Raw genomic sequence first — 22,407 nt, forward strand, 5'->3', positions numbered from 1 at the left:
ATTATGTGAGAGTGTAAAGAGCATCTCCCTATCCACTCTGTCCATCCCCTGCATAATTTTGTATGTCTCAATCATGTCCCCCCTCAAGCGTCTCTTTTCTAGGCTGAAGAGGCCCAAACGCCGTAGCCTTTCCTCATAAGGAAGGTGCCCCAGCCCCGTAATCATCTTAGTCGCTCTCTTTTGCACCTTTTCCATTTCCACTATGTCTTTTTTGAGATGCGGCGACCAGAACTGGACACAATACTCCAGGTGTGGCCTTACCATAGATTTGTACAACGGCATTATAATACTAACCGTTTTGTTCTCAATACCCTTCCTAATGATCCCAAGCATAGAATTGGCCTTCTTCACTGCTGCCGCACATTGGGTCGACACTTTCATCGACCTGTCCACCACCACCCCAAGATCTCTCTCCTGATCTGTCACAGACAGCTCAGAACCCATCAGCCTATATCTAAAGTTTTGATTTTTTGCCCCAATGTGCATGACTTTACACTTACTGACATTGAAGCGCATCTGCCATTTTGCTGCCCATTCTGCCAGTCTGGAGAGATCCTTCTGGAGCTCCTCACAATCACTTCTGGTCTTTACCACTCGGAAAAGTTTGGTGTCATCTGCAAACTTAGCCACTTCACTGCTCAACCCTGTCTCCAGGTCATTTATGAAGAGGTTGAAAAGCACCGGTCCCAGGACAGATCCTTGGGGCACACCGCTTTTCACCTCTCTCCATTGTGAAAATTGCCCATTGACACCCACTCTCTGCTTCCTGGCCTCCAACCAGTTCTCAATCCAGGAGAGGACCTGTCCTCTAATTCCCTGACTGTGGAGTTTTTTCAGTAGCCTTTGGTGAGGGACCGTGTCAAACGCCTTCTGAAAGTCCAGATATATAATGTCCACGGGTTCTCCCGCATCCACATGCCTGTTGACCTTTTCAAAGAATTCTATAAGGTTTGTGAGGCAAGACTTACCCTTACAGAAGCCATGCTGACTCTCCCTCAGCAAGGCCTGTTCGTCTATGTGTTTTGAGATCCTATCTTTGATGAGGCATTCCACCATCTTACCCGGTATAGATGTTAGGCTGACCGGCCTATAGTTTCCCGGGTCCCCCCTCTTTCCCTTTTTAAAAATAGGCGTGACATTTGCTATCCTCCAATCTTCTGGTACCGTGGCCGTTTTGAGGGACAAGTTGCATACCTTAGTCAAGAGATCTGCAACTTCATTCTTCAATTCCTTAATAACCCTTGGGTGGATGCCATCAGGGCCCGGTGACTTATTGATCTTTAATTTATCAATGAGGTCTGAAACATCTTCTCTTTTAACCTCTATCTGACTTAACTCCTCGGTTAGGAGGGGCCGTTCGGGCAGCGGTATCTGCCCGAGGTCTTCTGCCGTGAAGACAGATGCAAAGAACTCATTTAATTTCTCTGCCATCTCTAAGTCTCCTTTTATCTCCCCTTTCCCTCCTTCACCATCCAGAGGGCCAACCGCTTCTCTGGCGGGTTTCCTGCTTCTAACATATTTGAAGAAGCTTTTATTATTCCCCTTAATGTTGCTGGCCATGCGTTCCTCATAGTCTCGCTTGGCCTCCCCTATCACCTTCTTACATTTCTTTTGCCACAGTTTATGTTCCTTTTTATTCTCTTCATTAGGGCAAGACTTCCATTTACGGAAGGAAGCTTCCTTGCCCTTCACAGCCTCTCTAACTTGGCTGGTTAGCCATGCGGGCACTCTCCTGGATTTAGTGGAACCCTTCTTTCTTTGCGGTATACACCTCTGCTGGGCCTCTATTACTGTTGTTTTAAGCAGCCTCCATGCACTCTGGAGAGACTGGACTCTTTTTACCCTCCCTTTCAACCTCCTAACCAGCCTCCTCATTTGAGGGAAGTCGGCCCGTCGGAAGTCAAGGGTTTTTGTTAGAGATTTGCCTGGTATTCTTCCCCCAACGTGCACGTCAAAACGGATCGCAGCATGATCACTGTTCCCCAATGGCTCAGTAACGTTTACATCTCTAACCAGGTCCTGCGTACCGCACAAAATTAAATCCAGAGTCACCTGTCCTCTGGTGGGCTCCGTGACTAGCTGATCTAAGCCACAGTCATTTAGCACGTCAAGAAATCCGGTTTCCTTATCGTGACCAGAACACAAATTGACCCAGTCAATATGAGGATAATTGAAGTCCCCCATGATTACAACCCTGTCCTTCCTTGTCACCTCCCTGATCTGTTTCCTCATTTCAAGGTCCCCATCAGATTTCTGGTCTGGAGGACGATAGCACACCCCCAGTATTACATCGCTGCTCAAGCCTGGTAATTTAACCCACAGAGATTCTACGGTGGAGTCGGACCCACCTTCAATCTCTACTTTGCTGGATTCTATCCCTTCCTTAACATAAAGGGCCACCCCACCTCCAACACGCCCCTGCCTGTCCCTCCTGTAGAGTTTATAGCCCGGGATTGCGGTATCCCACTGATTCTCCGCATTCCACCAGGTTTCCGTTATGCCCACTATGTCAATATTTTCCCTTGTCACCAGACATTCCAGTTCTCCCACCTTTGCTCGTAGACTTCGGGCATTCACATAAAAGCATTTATACACGGAATGCCCCAGGATGGGCTGCTTATTCGCTCCTTTGTCCCCGCATCCTCTCATTGTGCCAAACTGTCTATCACATCCCATCTCCCTACCTTTCCCAATTTCTTCTCCTACCCTGCCTTTGTCTTGTTGTTCTCTAACCTCCCCATCCTCATCCCATAGGGATGAGGAGTCCCGAACCGGATGCCCCTCGGCTCCTGTCGGCCTTCCCCCAGGGATCAGTTTAAAAGCTGCTCTGCCACCTTTTTAATGTTATGCGCCAGCAGTCTGGTTCCATTCTGGTTCAAATGGAGCCCGTCCCTCTTGTACAGGCCCCGCTTGTCCCAAAACGTTCCCCAGTGCCTAACGAATCTAAACCCCTCCTCCCTACACCACCGTCTCATCCACGCATTGAGACCCCTGATCTCCGCCTGCCTAGCTGGCCCTGCGCGTGGAACAGGTAGCACTTCAGAGAACGCTACCTTTGAGGTCCTGGCTTTCAGCTTCCTGCCTAAAAGCCTAAATTTGGCCTCCAGGACCTCCCAGCTACACTTGCCCACGTCGTTGGTGCCGACATGCACCACAGCCGCTACCTCTCCCCCAGCACTGTCTACCAGCCTGTCTAGACGAGAAGTGATGTCCGCAACCTTCGCACCAGGCAGGCAAGTCACCATGCGGTCCTCACATCCGTCGCAAACCCCCCTCTCTATGTTTCTAATAATCGAATCCCCCACTACAAGAAGCCCCCGACCCCCCTCCCGCCGAGGAGTAACCCGAGTGCGCTCGGATACGGGCCCATCCCCTGGAGAAGGGATCCCCCCTAGGGGATTGTTTCCCTCCTCTCCAGGATGACGTCCTCCAGTCCCGAGACTTCCCACCCGGGCAGCCGAGGAGCTGCACGCCTGAGGTTGGGACGAAGCCTGATCGTCCCCAGAAGTCTCCCCACGGTCCTCCTCTGGCTGCCTGCGCTTCTCCAGGTCGGCCACCAAGGCTTCAAGGGAGCGGACGCGTTCCCTGAGAGCCTGGAGCTCCTTGCACCGAGGACACACCCATGACTTATGCCCCAGAGGCATATAATCATACATGTGGCACTCGATGCAGAACACTGGATAGCCCCCACCCTGCTGCTGGCTGTCTGACTGCATAGCTTTTTTGTTGTTGTTGTTGTTGTTTTATTTAGGGGTCCTTTTAAAAACCGTACACTGGATAGCAGCCCTCTTCTCAAGGGAAGAGGAAGGGCAGCGTATGGGGCCCTGGCCTCCTCGCCCTGCTGCTGAACTCGCCCAGATGCTAAACTCTTGTGCCTTACCTGGCACTTAGTTCCCAGAGGCACTGGGTTCCCAGAGGCCACACGCGTCTGCAGAGAGCCTCACGCGATGGCCTGCCTAGCTTTATACTCCTGGCTGGCTCCTCCCCCCTCCTTCTTTCCTGATTGAAAGGGGGCTGGCCTTCCCAGGTGAGTTTACAAAAGCTCAGGAAGGCAAATGGCTGCTGATGGGCGTGACCTACTCTGCAGGCTCCTGAATGGACTGCTTGGATTAGCCTAATGGGACTCTTAATGGGTTGGGAATTGGCCCTTCCTAGGTCCTTTCCCTCCTAGTTCTGTTCTCTTAGGCTGGACTGTTTTTGTAACCTCAAGCTAGTTTTTATTTGGGTTTGTTTAATTATTTATTGCTCTCTAGATCCTGTGTCCCAATTTACTGACCTGTTTAGGTTATGTTCTAACTTAGATTAGGTTTAACCTCTCACACCTTCCACCCCTCCCGCCCTCTTTACAGATGGTCGGGTACTGCAGGGGCATGTTCAAAGAGAGCTCCAATGCACACACTCTCTGGCCGCAGCCCCATTTTTTCCACGACTGGCTTTTTAATGGGGGGATGACAACTCAACTAAAGTCCATTAGAGTCACTAAAGAGTGATTCAGAGACTCGGAAAGTGCCCCTGTTAGGACTCTTTTTTGAGTTCAAGTCATGGGGGGTGGTGACTCTGTGACCTAATGAGTCAAGCCCCACTGGGTTTTCCCAACACCGCCATTTTGGACATTTTAAACACTTTTCTTTCACTTAACAATCTCATTTCCTTCTGTGCATCCTGAGAGTCCCCCAAGTATGTATTGACCAAGTATGTGTTGACCACTATTGACCAAGTATGTATTGACCACTATTGACCAAGTATGTATTGACCACTGTTGACCAAGTATGTATTGACACAAGACAATCGTAGTAGGGAAAAGCTGCAAGGCACTAGGTAAGAAAACAAAATGTCCTTCCCCCCTCCCTGTAAGGTCTGAATTGCACTACAGCGCTTTTCTTCCAGGCTGGCTGGAGCACTAGAGGTGCACCCATCAGGTGGGACACATTTGGTGGCAGCAGGTTCCACAGTGGCAAAGAGTGTCAGTTGGGAAACAAAGTAGCATCTTAGCTACTGGATTTTTGGAGAATTTCCTAGGTTTACAGAAGAGCACAGCTTAGAAACCCAAAGGAAAAGTAACACAGAAGGAACAGTTCTAACTGTAGTCCAGCACAGACTGAACATATTCAGTGCTCTGCAGGCACCATGGGACAGCAAAGAAAAATTTCAGCTTGACAAACCTGGACCCCAAGCAACCCAGGAGCAGGAGGGAACTCCAATACATTAATTCTCTCCCCAATCCCTCCAAATAATTTCCCTTCAAAAAAATGTTTTTTTCCCCCAAAATTTTGATTTTCTACCATATTCCTCCTTTCAAAAATTCATTCTCCAAAATTAATTTTTTTTTCAAAATCCATTCCCCTCTTCCTGTGCAAGTCAATTTTGCCCTCTGCTGTCCCAAATCCTTTTTCAAAATCCATTCCCCCTTCTGTCATTTATTTGTTTGTTTGTTTTCCAGCCCTTGATACAGTGTCAAATGGACAATGTGGCCCTTGTGCCAAAATATTTGGAGACCCTTGCTCTACACAACTGTTTGTGTAGTTTTTTTAGATCTGGAGCTTTGCGTCCCAAATTTCTTAGAGCTACAGTGCTAAGAGCCTCTTCACGCCCAGTGTTGGTTGTTAACAATCACTGCTACTTTTTTGCATCTTTTGGTACTTCTGTGGTTTGAGTTTATGGCTTTGTTGCAGAATCTTGTGAAAGAAGAAAGCATAACTCTGCTGATACTCCAGGGGGACCAAAAGCCATAAATTTTTGTTCCTGAACTACCGTATACTAGCAGTAGCATATTGAACAAATTTCTTTCCATTTATTTATTTACTGCATTTCTATCCTGCCTTTCTCCCTAAAGAGACCCAAGGCGGCTTACAACAATAAATTAAAAAAATACAAAAACATAAAATCACAATTAAAAACACAATTAAGACAAATAGAAACATTAAAAACCCTTCACAATAAGTAGTGAACCAAAATTGGTTGGAACCATATTCCAACCAAAAGAGGTTTAACTTATCTTTGTTTGGTTTGCATTCATTAAAGGAATATTGCTTCTCTTCACTGATTTCACAAAAATATCAATAGAGTAATGACGTAAATGATTGCTGTGGATGGAAGTACTATTTACTATAGTCCTCTTCATAGTGGACTCATATAAACCCATTAGTGAAAAATACCATTCTAGGTTTGGGTAAAATGCAAAGTGTCAGTTGTTGAATGCACTTTATGGAACAAGCTCTCATATTTTGGTGGTGATTACACTTGGCAGGTCAGTGATAACTGAACTGTGACTCTCATGGGCAACAGATTTAGATCTCCAAGTATTGTGCCCTATCGTTCCATGCAGTGGCGTAGCTAATGATCATGTAGCCCAGTGACAAGCTCAAAATGTTGCCCCAGAAGTGATGTCACAACTGGAAGTAACGTCATGCCCAGGCTTTTAAAAAAGTGACAGTTGGGAGGAACCACCTCCTCCCCACCCACTTGCTTGCCACCCACTTACTCCATTATCTCCCCATAGTCAGTAACATAGCTAAGGCATCTATCTGCTACCTGGGGTCAAAGAAGAATTGTAGCCCCCCCCCCCGACAAAATCAAATTTAAGTAAATAAATAAAAAGTGTGCCTCTGATTGGTTCAAGACACTGTGCTGGGGTGAAGAGGGATGGTTATTCTCCCCCTGCTAAATATAAGAGAGGCACCACTTGAAAAAGTGCCTTTTTACCTAGTTAGCAGGGGCAACTGTATTCTGATGCATGGAAATTAGAACTGACTCATATTAATACCTTATTGGTTTCATGCTGTATCATGATAACATGTCATTGCAACATGTTAATAACATAATAATATGTCGTTGGCTCTCAGAATAATCAGTCTCATAGGTCAATTTTGAGTTAAGAAAATCCACTTTTTGTTCCTTAAGGCAGTGGCATTTTTATTTTCTGGTTAATTGGTTATAATTTTTGATAGAATACAGATATTCCAATACAGTTTGTTTCATTATATTCCGAATTAAATTACCTTTCCAATGATATATAACATGATGGTATTATTCATACATACCAAGTTTTTCATAATTTTGGTCACTAGTGTCAAGCTGAGCTTGTTGCCCCGCTAAAGCTTGATGCCCGGTGCAACTGCTACCCCCTGCACCTCCTTAGCTACACCACTGGTTCCATGCTCTGGTGAGGCCAAAAAATTTTTCTTCCAAATTGTCTCATGCTGTAGTCATTCACTTTCACAAAGGCTGTCATCACATTTCATGTTGTTCCCATAATGCTTTGTAGGTTGTCTTTTTGCTAATGGCTCTGGGATATGCACATTTTAGAAAAATGTTTTCATACTCTTTCTGAATCACTATTGTTCAGTATATTTAAAGGACTTGTGAGCTTATTCCTAATGACTGTTGGTTAGAAAAGAGCAGTAGTTGCCTTGTGAGGTTGCTGAAGAAAATCTCTGTGGCATCACAATTTAATTGATTTTGTGTAATGTTAATTTTATATTTGCTTTTCAGGAGAAAAAAAAGACTAATATCTATTTCACTTTAAGCTGCCACTGAAAATAAGGAACAATTGAAAAAGCCTTTAAGAATATTGGGCATATTTAATATAACACTTGATTTAATGGACTTTGGAAACAGTGAATATATTCTATGTCATTAAAAACTAATCATATACATTTTGCATGTCCAAGTGGACGTCAGTGCATTTGGTTTTAACAGACTTGTACCATTAACAGAAACTCTACCCCCTGTTAGTCCCTTAAATTGAGGGTTCACTGTAATAGCACTTGTTGAAAGAACTTCATTGCTCCTTACAAGGAGACTGTAAAAGGTAGACCTGTGGTATTGTGATATTTCAAATCCTAGTTAAGGTAGGTTAGCATTAACACTGGTTAATAACATCAGTGGCATCAAAATCTTTAACCACTGGAATAAGTGGGGGAGATTGTATTAAGGGGCTGTATTCAAGCCGCTGTACAATTCCAAACTCTCAGCCACAGTTAGGAATAACCTAGTAACTGGGCATAGAGGCATCTTTTAATATAATGATTCTCTTATATTTTTGGGCAAGATGCTCAAGCATAGAGTAACAACTCAGCTACAGGAATTCCTGGCTGAATTCTGTTACCTCAACCAATTTTAGCCTGACTTCTGACATGAATTCAGGACTGAAAGTTCTCTTGTTGGTGATCTGTGCTGGGAATTAGATGCCACTGAAATGTCCAATAGTACCAACAAGGATGCATTCATTACTGTTGGTACTACTCAGCATTTCAGTGGCTTTTGATACCTTCAACTCCCTACTATCCTTCTGAAACAACTTGCAGGGATGATACTAAGGGGAATGACTTTCAGCTGGCTTCACTCCTTCCTGCAAAGTAGATTCCAGAAGCTGGTTTTGAGGGACTCTTGTTCAGGCCCTTGATCATTGCCCTATATCAGGGGTGCTCAATAGGTGGATCGCGATCTACCGGTAGATCGCGAGGCAAAATGAGTAGATCGCGGAGTGCCGACCCCCCCCTTCAGGTGCCTCTGGGAGGAAACGCCGGGAGTAAGGCCCATTGTACTCAATGGGGCTTACTCCCAGGTAAGTGTGGCTAGGATTGCAGCCCCACAGCCTAATCCTAGGCATGTCTACTCAGGAGTAAGTCCTGTTATACTCAGTGGGGCTCAAGGTACAACAACATACATTGTACACATAAATGTTATATGTTATGATGGCGCGAACATTGTAAAAAAAACTCTGGTAGATCTCCGGGCCTTGCTGGGTTTCAAAGTAGCTCTCGAGCCAAAAAAGTGTGAGCACCCTTGCCCTATATAGTCCTTCAAGGTTCAGTTCCCCCTCCCCCTGTTTTTAAACACCCACTTTAAAATGCTAGGGGAGGACATATGCGGGTTTGGAGTTGAGTGGTAACAATATGCAAATGATACCCAGTTGTACCTCTCCTTTTCAACCTTCAGCTGGGCAAGAATTGGATGTTCTGGATCCATGTCTAGAGTCCTTAATGGACTGGGTGAGAGTGAACAAGCTGAAATTAAATCCAAGCAAGTTGGAAGTGATGTTGGTGAGGGGAGCTGAGGTGGAGTGTTAGGGGTGTTCTTGATGCACTCCCCTTGAAAGACCAGATCTGCAGCTTGGGGTTTTTTGTTTTGACAATGTTGCATGTTGATGTCCAGGTGTCAGTAGAAGGCAGAGGAGCCTTTATCTAAACAGAGACTGGTATGCTTATTGCATCCAGTCCTGGATCAGTCAGAACTGGCTGTAGGGAGTCATGAATTGGTAGTGTATAGATTGAATTACTGTAATGCATGTCATATGAGGACTGCCCGTGAAGGCTGCTAGCAAGACCACAAGGCTGGTTGAAAACTTCACCTTAGATGTTGGACTGAGCGGGGCAGAAAGCTGTCAGGGGATGTGCCCTGACCCTACGCCTGCCTGTCACGTCCCTCAGCCCACTACTTACCTAGGGGTCAGCTCCGTCCTCCTTTCATGCACTCAAAAGTTAGGGAGGCCTTACTTTATGCAGCTCCTCTACTGTTTATCATACATTGTTTGGCAGAGAGAATTTGGGAGTGGAAGCATTCACCACTCCCTGCGTTCTGCCCATTGGTCACTTTATAAGAAGTGGCGGTGGAGCTGTTGGGAGAGATAAACCCTCTCCATCCTCCTGTCCTGTATTTTCCAAACATGTGAAAAGAAGATGGGGGCACCAGGCAAGCAGCAGTTGGATGTACACGCTCCAGTGTGCATCATTGATGCTGCATGCTTTGAGGGTGCATGCTGAGTGTGCATGGGTATACAATATGTTGTGCACCGGCAAAGGTAGGGGGATTGGTAGTGCAGTTTGGGAGTGTGCAGCAGAATTGGAGAGTGAGTTCAGGTGATGGTCACCTTGGGCTTCTCTGACTGCTACAAAAGTTGGTTCAGAATGCATCAGCCAGGTTGTCCATGGGAGCTATCATGTCACACTCCTGTAGTTTCATCTGCACTAGCTACCAGTTTGTTTCTAGGCACAATTTAAGGTGGTGATGATTGCATTTAAAGCCCTATACAGCTTGAGATCCTGACTTTTGAAGAACTTTCTCTCACTGCATGAAGCTGCTTACCCTTTGGGATCATTTGGGGAGGTGCTCCTGTGTACACCATCATTTGTGGATACGTGACTAGTGATGATGCACAGGAGGGGGTTTTTCCCTGTTATGTCACTAAGCTTGTGGAACTCCCTGCCAGGTGGCTACCAGGTTTTGTGAAGCATTTGAATTAAATTTAGTTGCTTTGCTGTTTGCTTTGGTTGGTGCTGTGTTTCTGTTTCTGATTATTAGATACTTTATATGTTGTGTTTGATGTCACTGTTTAATCATTTTATTGAATTTTGTGAGTCCCCTTGACAGAGAGGGGCAGCATTTAAATATTTTTACTTAAAAAATGTTTTTACTTATTTAGCAGGGGGAATGAAACTGCCCCTACTTACCGCATCACCATGTCTTTTTCAGTGGCTGGCTGCTGATCTTTCTCTTTGTTTTAAATTGTGAGCACTCTTGGGAGAAGGGAACAATTATTAAATAATTGTTATTGTTAATTAATTAATTATTTAATTAATAATTAAACAATTATTTAGCTATGTAGGCTGCTTTGTGAACTTCTTTGCTGAAAAGAAGTATATCAGTATTTTTAATAATAAGATACAGTAAATATTCTGCCTGCACCAGTTCTCAGAAGGCAAGAAAATATTGAGGCAAATCAGATATCGCAAAGTAAGTATTTTCACTGGTACCACCTTTCCTCAACCATTTCAAAACCCTCCATGTTATCTAATAGACAGAAGGCTCAAAGGTCAAGGGGGTTATTGAAAATTACTCTTGAGAATTATTAATCTTTTTTGCATGTCTTGAAATCAAGGAAGTGCAGTTGTCTTCTTCTTCTGAATTACAAACTTAATAATAACACCCAAGTGTTTTGATTTATACTACTGTTCATTTATTTGCATAGCACTATCTGTTTGTATGGCTCTTTATATTAAGTAAAAAGAAGGTGCCATGCCCAGAGGAGCTCACAATCCAAGACTCAATAAAACATTTTCGGTCTTTTTCATTCTTTGCAGTGGTCAGTATATATTCGTGCTGCAGTCCGGAAAGAGAAAGGTCTGCCAATACTGGTAGAGCTACTTCGAATAGACAATGACCGGGTAGTATGTGCGGTTGCAACAGCTTTACGGAACATGGCCTTAGACGTCCGAAATAAAGAGCTAATAGGTAAGTGCTTATATGCCCTATCTTATCTGAAAATGCTATTTTGTCTCCATCACAGCATGCTACAATTGAACCCCTAGGTATGTGGTTTTTAAATGCTACTCCATGAGAAATAGCTGTTATTCATTAGAATTAGGATATTCTGTAAATTGTTAGCTTCTTTATCCAGTTGTGCTTTAAATACTTTTTAGTCAGTTTGTTCAAAGAATCACCGTATACCCCACCTTTCCCTTCTCTTAAGAGAGTTATTTAAGGTAGCTTGCAGAATATAAAACAGCAAAAAAAGTTTTAAAAACAATATAATAAAACTAGACAAGAGCAATAAACCACTAACTGAGTTGAAGTACTGTTTAAGTGGTGTTTCTGTTCTGTTCAGTAGGGAGAAAGCAGCTGTCTGTGTTTAACCCAGCATAGCATCTTTTCCCAAGGTTGTTTGCTGGTGTGTGTGTTTTTGTTTTTTTTATTTGAGAGTCTTTTGAGACAGGGAGTCATTTATTCATTTATTTTGCTATGTAAACTGCTTTATGGACTTGTTTGTTACATAACCGCATATAGTTTTTTTTTTACTAATAAACACAGCATAATAAGGCAGAAGAGAAACAAACAGAACCAAAAACCAGCAAGGAAAGTATATCTCCAAATGCTAAAGATAATAAATAGCTTCTAAGCTATTTATTATTTTGCAAAAACTGTATGCTGCTCTTCAGTGAGTGTTTTTGGGTCAGTTCATTAAAAAAGCATAAGGCAGGGCTTCTCAAATTAGGGTGTCACGATGCCCCAGCCTGAGGGCCCTGGCCTCTGCCCCCTTAAGGGGCAGGGAGGGAGACAGCAACGTGATCCCCAGGAACCTATTGCTGAGGGGGCTGCAAGGACTGACATTTACTTACCAGTCCCTGCAGCAGCCTCTTGGGGGTGTGGGGAGCCCTGTGCGACCCTCCGCAGGGCTTCCTGAAGCTTAGAAAGTGAAAGCAGAGTGATTTTCCTCCGCTTCCAGTTTTGCAGAGGCAGGGCTTGATCGCTCCACTTTCACTTTCTAAGCTTTGGATAGCCCTGTGGACGGTCGTGCACATAATACTGTGGAGTTGCTTCTTAACACACGGGTTAAGTACTAACCTAATAAAATGCCTATTGTTGCTTTTTTGTATATATTACATCCTGACAAATATAATTTGGACATGGTTTGGTACTGTGAGCACACATACATGCGTTTTTGGCTCACCTGCTGTTCACAACAGCTGAGAAGAGACTAAAGAAAATTCAAGGAGAATCTGGGGCCCGAAAATTGTGTGCAGTGACCTTATTACACGTTTATTCTGTGTGGAAGACCCATGCACATTAGTGTGAACAGTGGGTCTGCCATATCTGTGGGCTCTGCACCCACAAATTTGACTAACCATGGATCGAAAAATGTATTTTTAAAAAAATTCCTCATACCCTGCTGTAACCTTCCACCATTTCACAGCTCTCTCTGCAGTGCTCACCTTATTTGCCTGCACTATTTACTTAAGTTTAGGCAATTTACACAATTCTCGCAAATTTATGCAATTTTTTTCAATTTTGTGCTATTTTATAAGCAGACTTGAGCATCTACAGATTTTACTGTCCGCTTGGTGTCCTAGAACTGAACCCCACAGATACGGCAGGCCCATTGTATTTTATTGAAATCAGTGGGATGGAAATAAGTGACAAAATAGGTAGATACGTGCCCAGCCCAAAGAAACTATCTACATTCTGTCTTTTGTGCTTAATGTCAGTAAGAATTATAAAGCCAATGCAGTGATAACTGACTAAATTCAATTAACAGCAATAAATTCTTTGTTAGAAGTTTATTAAAGCCTTCTGGTGTGCAAGGTGACATTCCTGCCCAATAGGCATCTTTTGATTCACATGTAAGTGCCTCATCATCTAGCCAGTAGTGACCTGCTTCAACATGAGACTAAAGTTTCAGAGTAACACAAAAGTCTAGTTTCAGTCGTCTTCCTTTAGATCAGGGGTGTCCAAACATTTTGGCAGGAGGGCCACATCATCTCTCTGACACTGTGTTGGGGGCCGGGGGAAAAAAGAATAAATTTACATTTCAAATTTGAATAAATTTACATAAATGACTATATTAGAGATGGAACTTATATGAATGAATGAAGGTCTTGCAATAGCTTAAGGCCTATAAAAGGCCTTGCACAAAGCAAGGCCAACCTTTCCTTTGCTGCTGCTGCTACATCACAGATGTGAAACAGCAAGCAGTGGAGGAAGCCCTCATCTCACAGCTCATGTGAGAGGTTGCACAGTTGGTCATCACGTTGAGAGCAGTTGCATCAGGCCAGCATGGGCTCCAGCAAGTGTCCGGAGGGCCAGAGACTCATAGGAGACTGGGGGCTCCCTGAGGGCCAGATTGGGAGTCCTCGAGGGCCGCAAGTGGCCCCAGGGCCGGGGTTTGGGCACCCCTGCTTTAGATCCATGTCTGCTTTCTAAGTCTTTGTCAGAGTTTGTTGTTTAAAAGCACTTTTCCTTGGTAGTCACAACAAAAGGTAGAATGCTTTCTGTGAGTGAATTCTTCGTTGGTAGATCTTTTGACATCACATTTAATGCATGAAAGCTTTTCTCTAACTGCTGGGTGCCTGGTTTTAGTTCCCTGTGGTTAAGTATAGAAATTCAGAAAGCTGTCATTCTGTTGTCTTCAAATACACATATATTTTGAAAAGGAAAAAAATATTAAACAAAAAGTGAAGAAGTTCACCAAAAGCAATTGGTTTCTACGTAGGATGTTTTTAGGTTTGCTTTGGATGCTTCTTTACCCTTCTCATATCTGAAAGATCTGCAACTTAAAAGGATTCACACATGCACATTAACGACTGTGACATCAGCTAGGACTTTCATTTGTAGAAAAGTCTGCCATAGATCACTTATAGTACTTCTTTGTAACCTCACATCACACCATATGCAATGCTTTGCAATGGACGTAGTTGACAGGTTGAGATTTGATCTACACAAACAGCTCATTTTGTTACAAAATATTCCTGTGTCATACAGGCTACATGTGGAGAATTGCATGTTTGAATACTGTTTCCTAGTTTTTTAAACTCTGCATACCTGCACAACTAGATGTCAGAGTGATAGAGTCTAGTCTCCTCTGTGACATGCTTTTTTGATAAGCTTTTTCTCTAAACCAGGGCTGGCCGAACCTGGCCCAGGGGCTAGGTCTGGGGTTCGGCTGAATCCTTCCCTCCCATGACTAGTACCTTTAGTTCCAGAGCACCACAGGACTTCCTGTCCCCAATCGGGAAACGTGATGCTCCAGGCAGTTGCATCTTCACACAAATTCGGGTGCAATGCCCACTGGGGCGCTGCACCACAAACAAGACTGGCTGGAGCTTCGTGTCGTCCTGATCTGGGGACAGGAAATCCTGCAGCACTCCAGAGCTAAAGATACTGGTCGCACAGGGGACCTCATTCCTGGTGTGCAGTGAGTGCAACTTTGAGTGCCACTGCTCTAAACCATCTCTCAGTAAAAAGTTGTCATATGATTTAGTTATTAAGTGGTGATCATACCTGTGTAAATGAGTCTGAAAAGGCAATAAGGAAGTGGAGAAACCCACTAATTCAAGGGGCCAGTGCCATGAGGCACTTACAGCCTGTAGATTTCTTGAGCAACATCCATAAGATCTTTTGGTTGTTGTGAAGACATGTACTGAGAAGTATTTTTTCTTTTCTCTCTCCAGTCCCAGCACTGCATCTCTATAAATTGTAAGAAGGCAATCAGGAATAAACATGTAGTACTTCAGTGTAATCAGCCCCCCCCCCCCCAAATCCTCACTCACACTTAGACTTTGGTGCTAAAAGCTGATGCTGGGATCCAGAACACTACTTCATGTATGCTCCAAGCCTTGGATACACCTGATGGAATTTCAACATTTTCCCTTTGAACAACAGACTTCCATGTCAAATCGAACACTACTTTCAAAACTCCCCTAAGTTTCAAAAGGGCCTGGTGTTTGTGACAAACAAGTTTAAAGTCCACCTGGGGCATGCAAAAGTAGTTGCACAGTACTTACAGTCCTGGCCAAAGAGTGCAAAGGAACAGTTTAAAGAAATTCTTCTTGTCTTTATTCAGATCCAGCACAAAAATAAAACTTATGATACTCAGCTGTTCGAGGCCAGAGCCTGCACAGCAGCCACTGCCTCTAGTGTACCTCAAACTTTTTGCCCTAAGTATCTTGGAAAAGATTGGCATCCAGTCAAAGGGCTAGCACTTTTTTTCTGAGGCATGCATTTTGGCAAGATAGACAAGTCACATTACATCTGTGCTGCTTACTGAGGGTTTAGTAGTGAGGAGTTTGGGCAAAGGAACCCTTGATATCAGAGGACCAGGGCCTAGGAGAGGGGGGTAAAGGGGGTAATTTGTACCCGGGCTCAGGGTCAGGAAGGGGGCCCAGGAGCCAAAGGAGGGGGCCCAGAAATTTCCTGGGATCTTACATTTTCCTATAGCACCCAGACTCACTGCTCATGCGGAATGCTGGACATGGCAGCAACTACTGCCACAAGACCCAGAAATGCATGCATTCCTTAACAGTGTCACAACTGGGAGGAAACTGACCTGCTACAGTAGCTCTTTGGCTTGTTGATCCACTTACCATGAAGAAGTGTAGAGGAGCTCAGTGACACAGCTGTGGGACTGCAGCTGCTGCAGAAGTCAGTTTTGGTGTACATATAACACTCTCCATTCTAGTGTGAGCCTAACTACAATGATACTAATCTCCTGCAATGATTTGTATATTTGAAAGATTTTAGAGAGACTTAGATTTGGTTTTCTGTATTACTGTGCCTAGCTTCCAGCAACAGGCAGGTGCGTAGACCTGAGCTCTACATTGGGAGACTGGTAGAACTGGTCTCCAAAGACTATTCCAGCTGTTGCCACTTTCCCCCTGCCTGTTTTGCCCCCGTTGCCACCCCTCCCCACTCTGTTTCATCCCCTCCCTCTTTGGGAAGGGGCCCCCAAAAAACTTTGTACCCCCTGATAAAATTCCTCTCAGAGGCCCTGCAGAGGACATTCTCAAGAGTTAAAAGAATAAGAATGGTCCCTTCCTCCTAATGGTTCTTTCTTCTAATCTATAAAGATCTCTGCTGAAGATGTTTCTGTATCCTATGACAACTCTTGAGATTAGAATTTACTGAGGCTTCAATTCTATGCACACTTTCCTGGGAGTAAGCCCCACTGAGCAGGGCCTCTGAGAGGAATTTTATCAGGGGGTACAAAGTTTCTTTTGGGCCCCTTCGCAAAGTAGGAGGGGGTGAAACAGAGTGGGGGGGGGTGGCAATCGGGGTGGGCAGAAGGGGGTAAAACAAGCAGAGGGAAAGTGGTAACAGTCTTTGGAGCCCAGGTCTACCAGTCTTCCCAATGCAGAGCTCAAGTCTACCTGCTTGCTTGGCTTTGGTAGCTAGATACAGTAATACGGAAAACCAAACACATTCCTAAGTCTCTCAAAAAATTTTCAAATATAGAAAATCATTGCAGGAGATTAGTGTCATTGTATTTAGGCTCACACTAGAATAGAAAGTGTCCTGTGTACACCAAAACTGACTTCTGCAGCAGCTGCAGTCCCGCAGCTGTGTCGCTGAGCTCCTCTACACTCCTTCATGGTAAGCAGATCCACTAGCGAAAGAGCTACTGTAGCAGGTCAGTTTCTTTCCAGATGTGACACAGTTAAAGAATGTATGCATTCCTGGGCCTGGTGTGTTTGACTTGTGGCAGTAGTTGCCACCTTTTAGGCTGACACCAGGGGGCATGGCATTTTTTAATGTATTTTAATTTGGAGTCCAGATTTTTTATTGTGTTTTATTGTTTTTAATGTCTTTCTATATATGTATATTTTATGTTTTATGTGTTCTTAATTGTAAGCCGCCTTGAGTGTCCTTCATTGGACAGAAAGGTATAAATCTCTTAAATAAATAAATATACCCATGATAATGCCCCCAACATCCCATGTGGGCAGTGGATCTGGGTGAGATCAGAAAATGGAAGATCCCAGGAAATTTCTGGGCCCCCTCCTTTGGCTCCTGGGCTCGCTTTTTGACCCTGGGCCTGGGTACAAATTATCCCCTTTACCCCCCTCTCCTAGGCCCTGCCACTGAGCATAATGGAACTTACTTCTGAGTAAACATGCCTAGAAGTACACTAAAAGTCTAGGTTTTGCACTCTGACAGATAGAGGAAGCCCAGCGTAGCTCTCTCTCTCTCTCTCTCTCTCTCTCTCTCTCTCTCTCTCTCTCTCAATGTTTAGGCTTCCTTCCCACTGCCCTCTGTTTAAAATAGAATGCTCATAAGAATCACAATAATTGTGGGGAAGAAATTACATTTTTTTTAATGTGCCTAGAATACAGCGTATTCTGCTATTCAGTGCAGGTCTAGAAAGCTGCTGAAAACTGTTTATGTTTAATTCAAAACCATTCTGACTGATGTGAGGAGCATATGGAAAGTAATGGGCACTTTCATTCAACAAACAATACAGCATCTTCAACAATTACAGACTCATAAGTTTGGAAGTCAAAGCTTGTGTTACATGAAGTCCCTGTTTGTTTTGCATCAATCAGTTCATAATATTTTCTGTGCATACTGCATTAATTTGAAGACAACAGCGTATTTTTATTGGGATATAACAGACTGGCAAAGTAGCTTAATCTTTGGATTGTTAAATTGATACAAATTTACAGTGTGCAGGGATGCCCAAAACTATTAGCATTGAAACATATGATTTGTAGATGTTTGTGAGAAGGAAGTTCAGATTATATTAGTCAATGCAGTCTTGGGTTTAATTTAAGTCAGTATCTATTGCTTTTCTGCTACTGCGTTCACTGTCAGGCTCCACATAACATGGTGCAGTGCTGAGAATTATTGAACGGGAGGGATGCTTCTTCAAAAAGATATTCAGGATTACAAAATAAAAGTGCCTACTTGAAAGTGTTAAAATTGGGTTTGAAAGCCATCCCCATCAGGGACAGTGCAAGCTATTCTGATGCCACCCCTGCCCTCCCACATGCTCCAATGGGGAAGGAAATTCGTCACATTCTTACCTTCCAAAGGTAAGAATCATGTCATAAGGAAGTTCCATTGAAATTAATGCAGCTAACCTACAAATAAACAGATAAAAGTAGTGCTAATCTTCTTTAAAGGTTGCTGCCAATTAGATGGTACTAGTTAAAATTATTCTGGGAGGGCTTTTAAAAACAGAGAGAATGTTCCTATTCTTTCTCCTACCCTATACCATGTGCATGAAAAAGACCATGTTCCCAGGTCACTAAAGGTGATGGAAGCAGAAACAGAGAAGTGGTGTAAAAAAAATAAAAGATTGGTTCACTCATACATTTTCTTGACTACTCACCTCTTGATGACTCACTACTGAATGTTTGAAATGACTCCATTGAAAAGCATTGGGTTTGAGGTGGTAAGAAAGATTTGGGATTTGATCTGTGATAACTTATTCAGCTTCTTTTCAGTTGCACTCTGTGACTGTTCATCCTTATGTATGTGCAAGTCACTGCTTGATGCATCAGTCATCATCAAGTGATGAATGCAGGAGCGAACTGACCCTTCAGAACATTTCTTATAAAGTTCAGAGATGATCCATAACAACATGAACTTTCACCTAATTGTTTGTGGCCATCTGCTCACTTGTAGCACATTACAAGAACTCAGATCAGTTAACCCAGAACAAGGTACAAAATGAGGTTTCATAGCTACCTACTTCAGGTGGAAGACAAAATGAGGATTACTCAGTTGTTGTAGCAACATTGCCTTGAGCATATGAAGGAAAGATGTCTATTAAATAGGTATAATAAATCATAGGTAACATGGAAACCTGTGGCCTTTATAGAACTTACCAAGACTTCCCTTTGGAAAAGCAACCCACTCACCCCTCAAATAAAACTGGCTCTTCATGAGTAAATAGTCAAGCGATGCCACCATGGGACTGAGAAAACCTGGGTTAAGTTTTGAAAAGAAAATCCAGTTTACTTGTTGTTGGCAACCTTCAGTCTCGAGAGACTATGGTATCGCGCTCTGAAAGGTGGTTTTGGAACAGCGTCTAGTGTGGCTGAAAAGGCCAATTCGGGAGTGACAATCCCTTCCACAACGGGAGCAAGTGCAGTTTGTCCCTGGTCTGTCTCCCTGGCTATGGGCCTTCCTTCTTTGCCTCTTAGCCTCAGACTGTTGGCCAAGTGTCTCTTCAAACTGGGAAAGGCCATGCTGCACAGCCTGCCTCCAAGCGGGCCGCTCAGAGGCCAGGGTTTCCCACTTGTTGAGGTCCACTCCTAAGGCCTTCAGATCCCTCTTGCAGACGTCCTTGTATCGCAGCTGTGGTCTACCTGTAGGGCGCTTTCCTTGCACGAGTTCTCCACAGAAGAGATCCTTTGGGATCCGGCCATCATCCATTCTCACGACATGACCAAGCCAACGCAGGCGTCTCTGTTTCAGCAGTGAATACATGCTAGGGATTCCAGCACGTTCCAGGACTGTGTTGTTTGGAACTTTGTCCTGCCAGGTGATGCCGAGAATGCGTCGGAGGCAGCGCATGTGGAAAGTGTTCAGTTTCCTCTCCTGTTGTGAGCGAAGAGTCCATGACTCGCTGCAGTACAGGAGTGTACTCAGGACGCAAGCTCTGTAGACCTGGATCTTGGTATGTTCCGTCAGCTTCTTGTTGGACCAGACTCTCTTTGTGAGTCTGGAAAACGCAGTAGCTGCTTTACCGATGCGTTTGTTTAGTTCGGTATCGAGAGAAAGAGTGTCAGAGATCGTTGAGCCAAGGTACACAAAGTCATGGACAACCTCCAGTTCATGCTCAGAGATTGTAATGCAGGGAGGTGAGTCCGCATCCTGAACCAAGACCTGTGTTTTCTTCAGGCTGATCGTCAGTCCAAAATCTTGGCAGACCTTGCTAAAACAATCCATGAGCTGCTGGAGATCTTTGGCAGAGTGGGTAGTGACAGCTGCATCATCGGCAAAGAGGAAGTCACGAAGACATTTCAGCTGGACTTTGTTTAAGGTCCAGTTTACTAGACTGGGTCTAGTAAGACTTAGTAAGTAAGTCTTACTAGTACTTAGTACTTAGTAAGTACTTGTACTTAGTACTTAGTGAGTACTTAGTAAGTAAGTAAGTAAGACTCTAGTAAACTCTAGTAAGGTCTTAGTAAGACTAAGGTCCCGTTTACTAGACCTTAGGTAAACTAAGCAAACAGGTTCTCATTCATCAGTTTAGGCCTCACCTTGGAACATATATTTCTATTGAATTTCAGTGGTACTTACCTCATAATAAATGTGTTTAGGATCATGGTAATAAGCTACAAAATGCTGGCTGTTTTTTCTATTGTGTTGAGATTGAGTTGTCATTATCAGAATTTGAGGTCGGACTTATTGGACTGCCAGATAGGTTGCACAAGCTATTTATCCACGGAGTTTTATCTGAGGATTTGTCTCAAATGGGGGGAGGAATTCAAAGTCGAACACTCCTTTGCCCCACACTGGTGTCTTGCTCTGTTTCAATGCAGCCCAAAACAAGAATCTGCAAGAATCCATGAGAATCTTGTGGGGAGAGGGGAAGCCAGGGGAAAAACCTCTGTAGCCAGAACGGGTGCACTAAAGAGAAGCGCTGCACTCACTCACTCATTCTCTCTCTCTCTTTCACACACACACAGATGGTTGTAACAGAGGGGGATTGCTTTAAAAATCCCATGGAGCGTTTTCCTCCAGCTTGTTTGGTTTCTCTTTCTCAAAGCAGAAAATGAGAAGAAATTCCCCCCGAATTCAGACTGAGATGCTGCAGGCTCTCCCTGCTCCAGCCTACACAAGCAAAACAGCCCAGCAAGCAAGTCTTCCCAGCAATCTCAAGCATGAGATTTAGGCTACAACCCTATCCACACTTTCCTGGGAGTAAGCCCCATTGACTAGAATGGGGCTTACTTCTGAGTAGGTAGGCATAGAACTGGTCTCTCAGGCTGCAATCCTCCCCACACTTTGCTGGGAATAAGCCCCATTGACTAGAATGGGACTTACTTCTAAGTAGAATGCATAGGACTGGACTCTTAAAAGCTCAGCATCCTGACTTTGAAACAAGCGGAGACAGCTGGCAACAGGGGAAGGCTGAGTACGGGAACAGGCTGTAGTGAGGGGGGAGGCATTTGAGAACAGCTGCCTTACTTTTCTTCCAGCCCCAAGTGTCAGACTGTAGTGCTGTTTGCCTAACTGTATGCAATTTGTGTAAAATCACGTGTTTCTGGTTGATTTGGTACAACGTGTTTTTTCCCAATGGCAGAAGTTCAGGGAATGAAACCCCTGCACATAAAGAGGTTCCACCTTCTTAAATATTTGTGAACAACCTTAAAAAATATGGTTTGCACGTATAGTCAGTACTGACCAGGGAGGTTCTCAGTATTCAAACTTGATGGCACTGAGTAGTCCTTAGGAAATTTTCTGTTTCTAGATCAAATGATTGAGCTTCTTATTACTTATCTTTAAAATTAAAAAAATAAAAGGCAGGGTCCTGTTCAACCAAAAATTGAATACAACTGAAGTCTCAAAAGAGTGTTTATGTGTTAAGTGTCAAAGCAGTTTTTCATGTGCAGATTAAACAGTACTACAATTGTCTTAAACTGTTAAATCCACGTAAATCACCCTTGAAAAAATCAGTTTGAACAGCATCATGATATTAAGGAATAAACATTAGGAGACTGAAGATTCATAGCAGTTCTTTATTAGTTCCACATCAGGGAGATAAGAAGGATTTAATTCATCTCAGGCATAGAATATTTTCCTGAAATAATTTGTCAAATGGCAGAATAGAGTATGTTATAAAAGCACAAATTTTATTGTGAATAGTTGGAAATCTTTGAAATATATGAAATTGAGAAGGAGCTACATGAATTAGTTGTGAAATCTGCTTAAATAATAACAGTCTAGATTATTTGCTCTTCTAACACTTAGAGCCAATGGGAGCCCATCAATAACCTTGGTGGATTATTTTTTGGTGCTGGGAATGGTAGTGTCAGCTGTCAGTAGAACAGAAGGTGTAAAAATATCTTGGACTCTATTGAAAAGAAATTTGGAGGGTGAGAAGGAAAGTTGATGCATGGCAGGAACAAGATGAGGTTGTAGGTCAAGGGAGAGACAGTGATCACAGAACAAGGGATTTTCAAG

The 22,407-nt window shown here is 43.7% G+C and overlaps 1 protein-coding gene across 1 annotated transcript in view; it reads left to right on the forward strand.

The window, feature by feature from the left end:
• CTNND2 (catenin delta 2) overlaps window positions 1–22,407 on the forward strand; it is a 575,776-nt gene that overhangs the window by 475,580 nt on the left and 77,789 nt on the right. Inside the window, exon 13 of the mRNA XM_066622958.1 lies at window positions 11,082–11,232. Within this exon, the coding sequence (XP_066479055.1) occupies window positions 11,082–11,232 (151 nt within the window). The remainder of the gene's footprint in view (window positions 1–11,081; window positions 11,233–22,407) is intronic.

Source organism: Tiliqua scincoides, chromosome 4 (assembly GCF_035046505.1).
Source record: "Tiliqua scincoides isolate rTilSci1 chromosome 4, rTilSci1.hap2, whole genome shotgun sequence".
NCBI lineage: Eukaryota > Metazoa > Chordata > Lepidosauria > Squamata > Scincidae > Tiliqua > Tiliqua scincoides.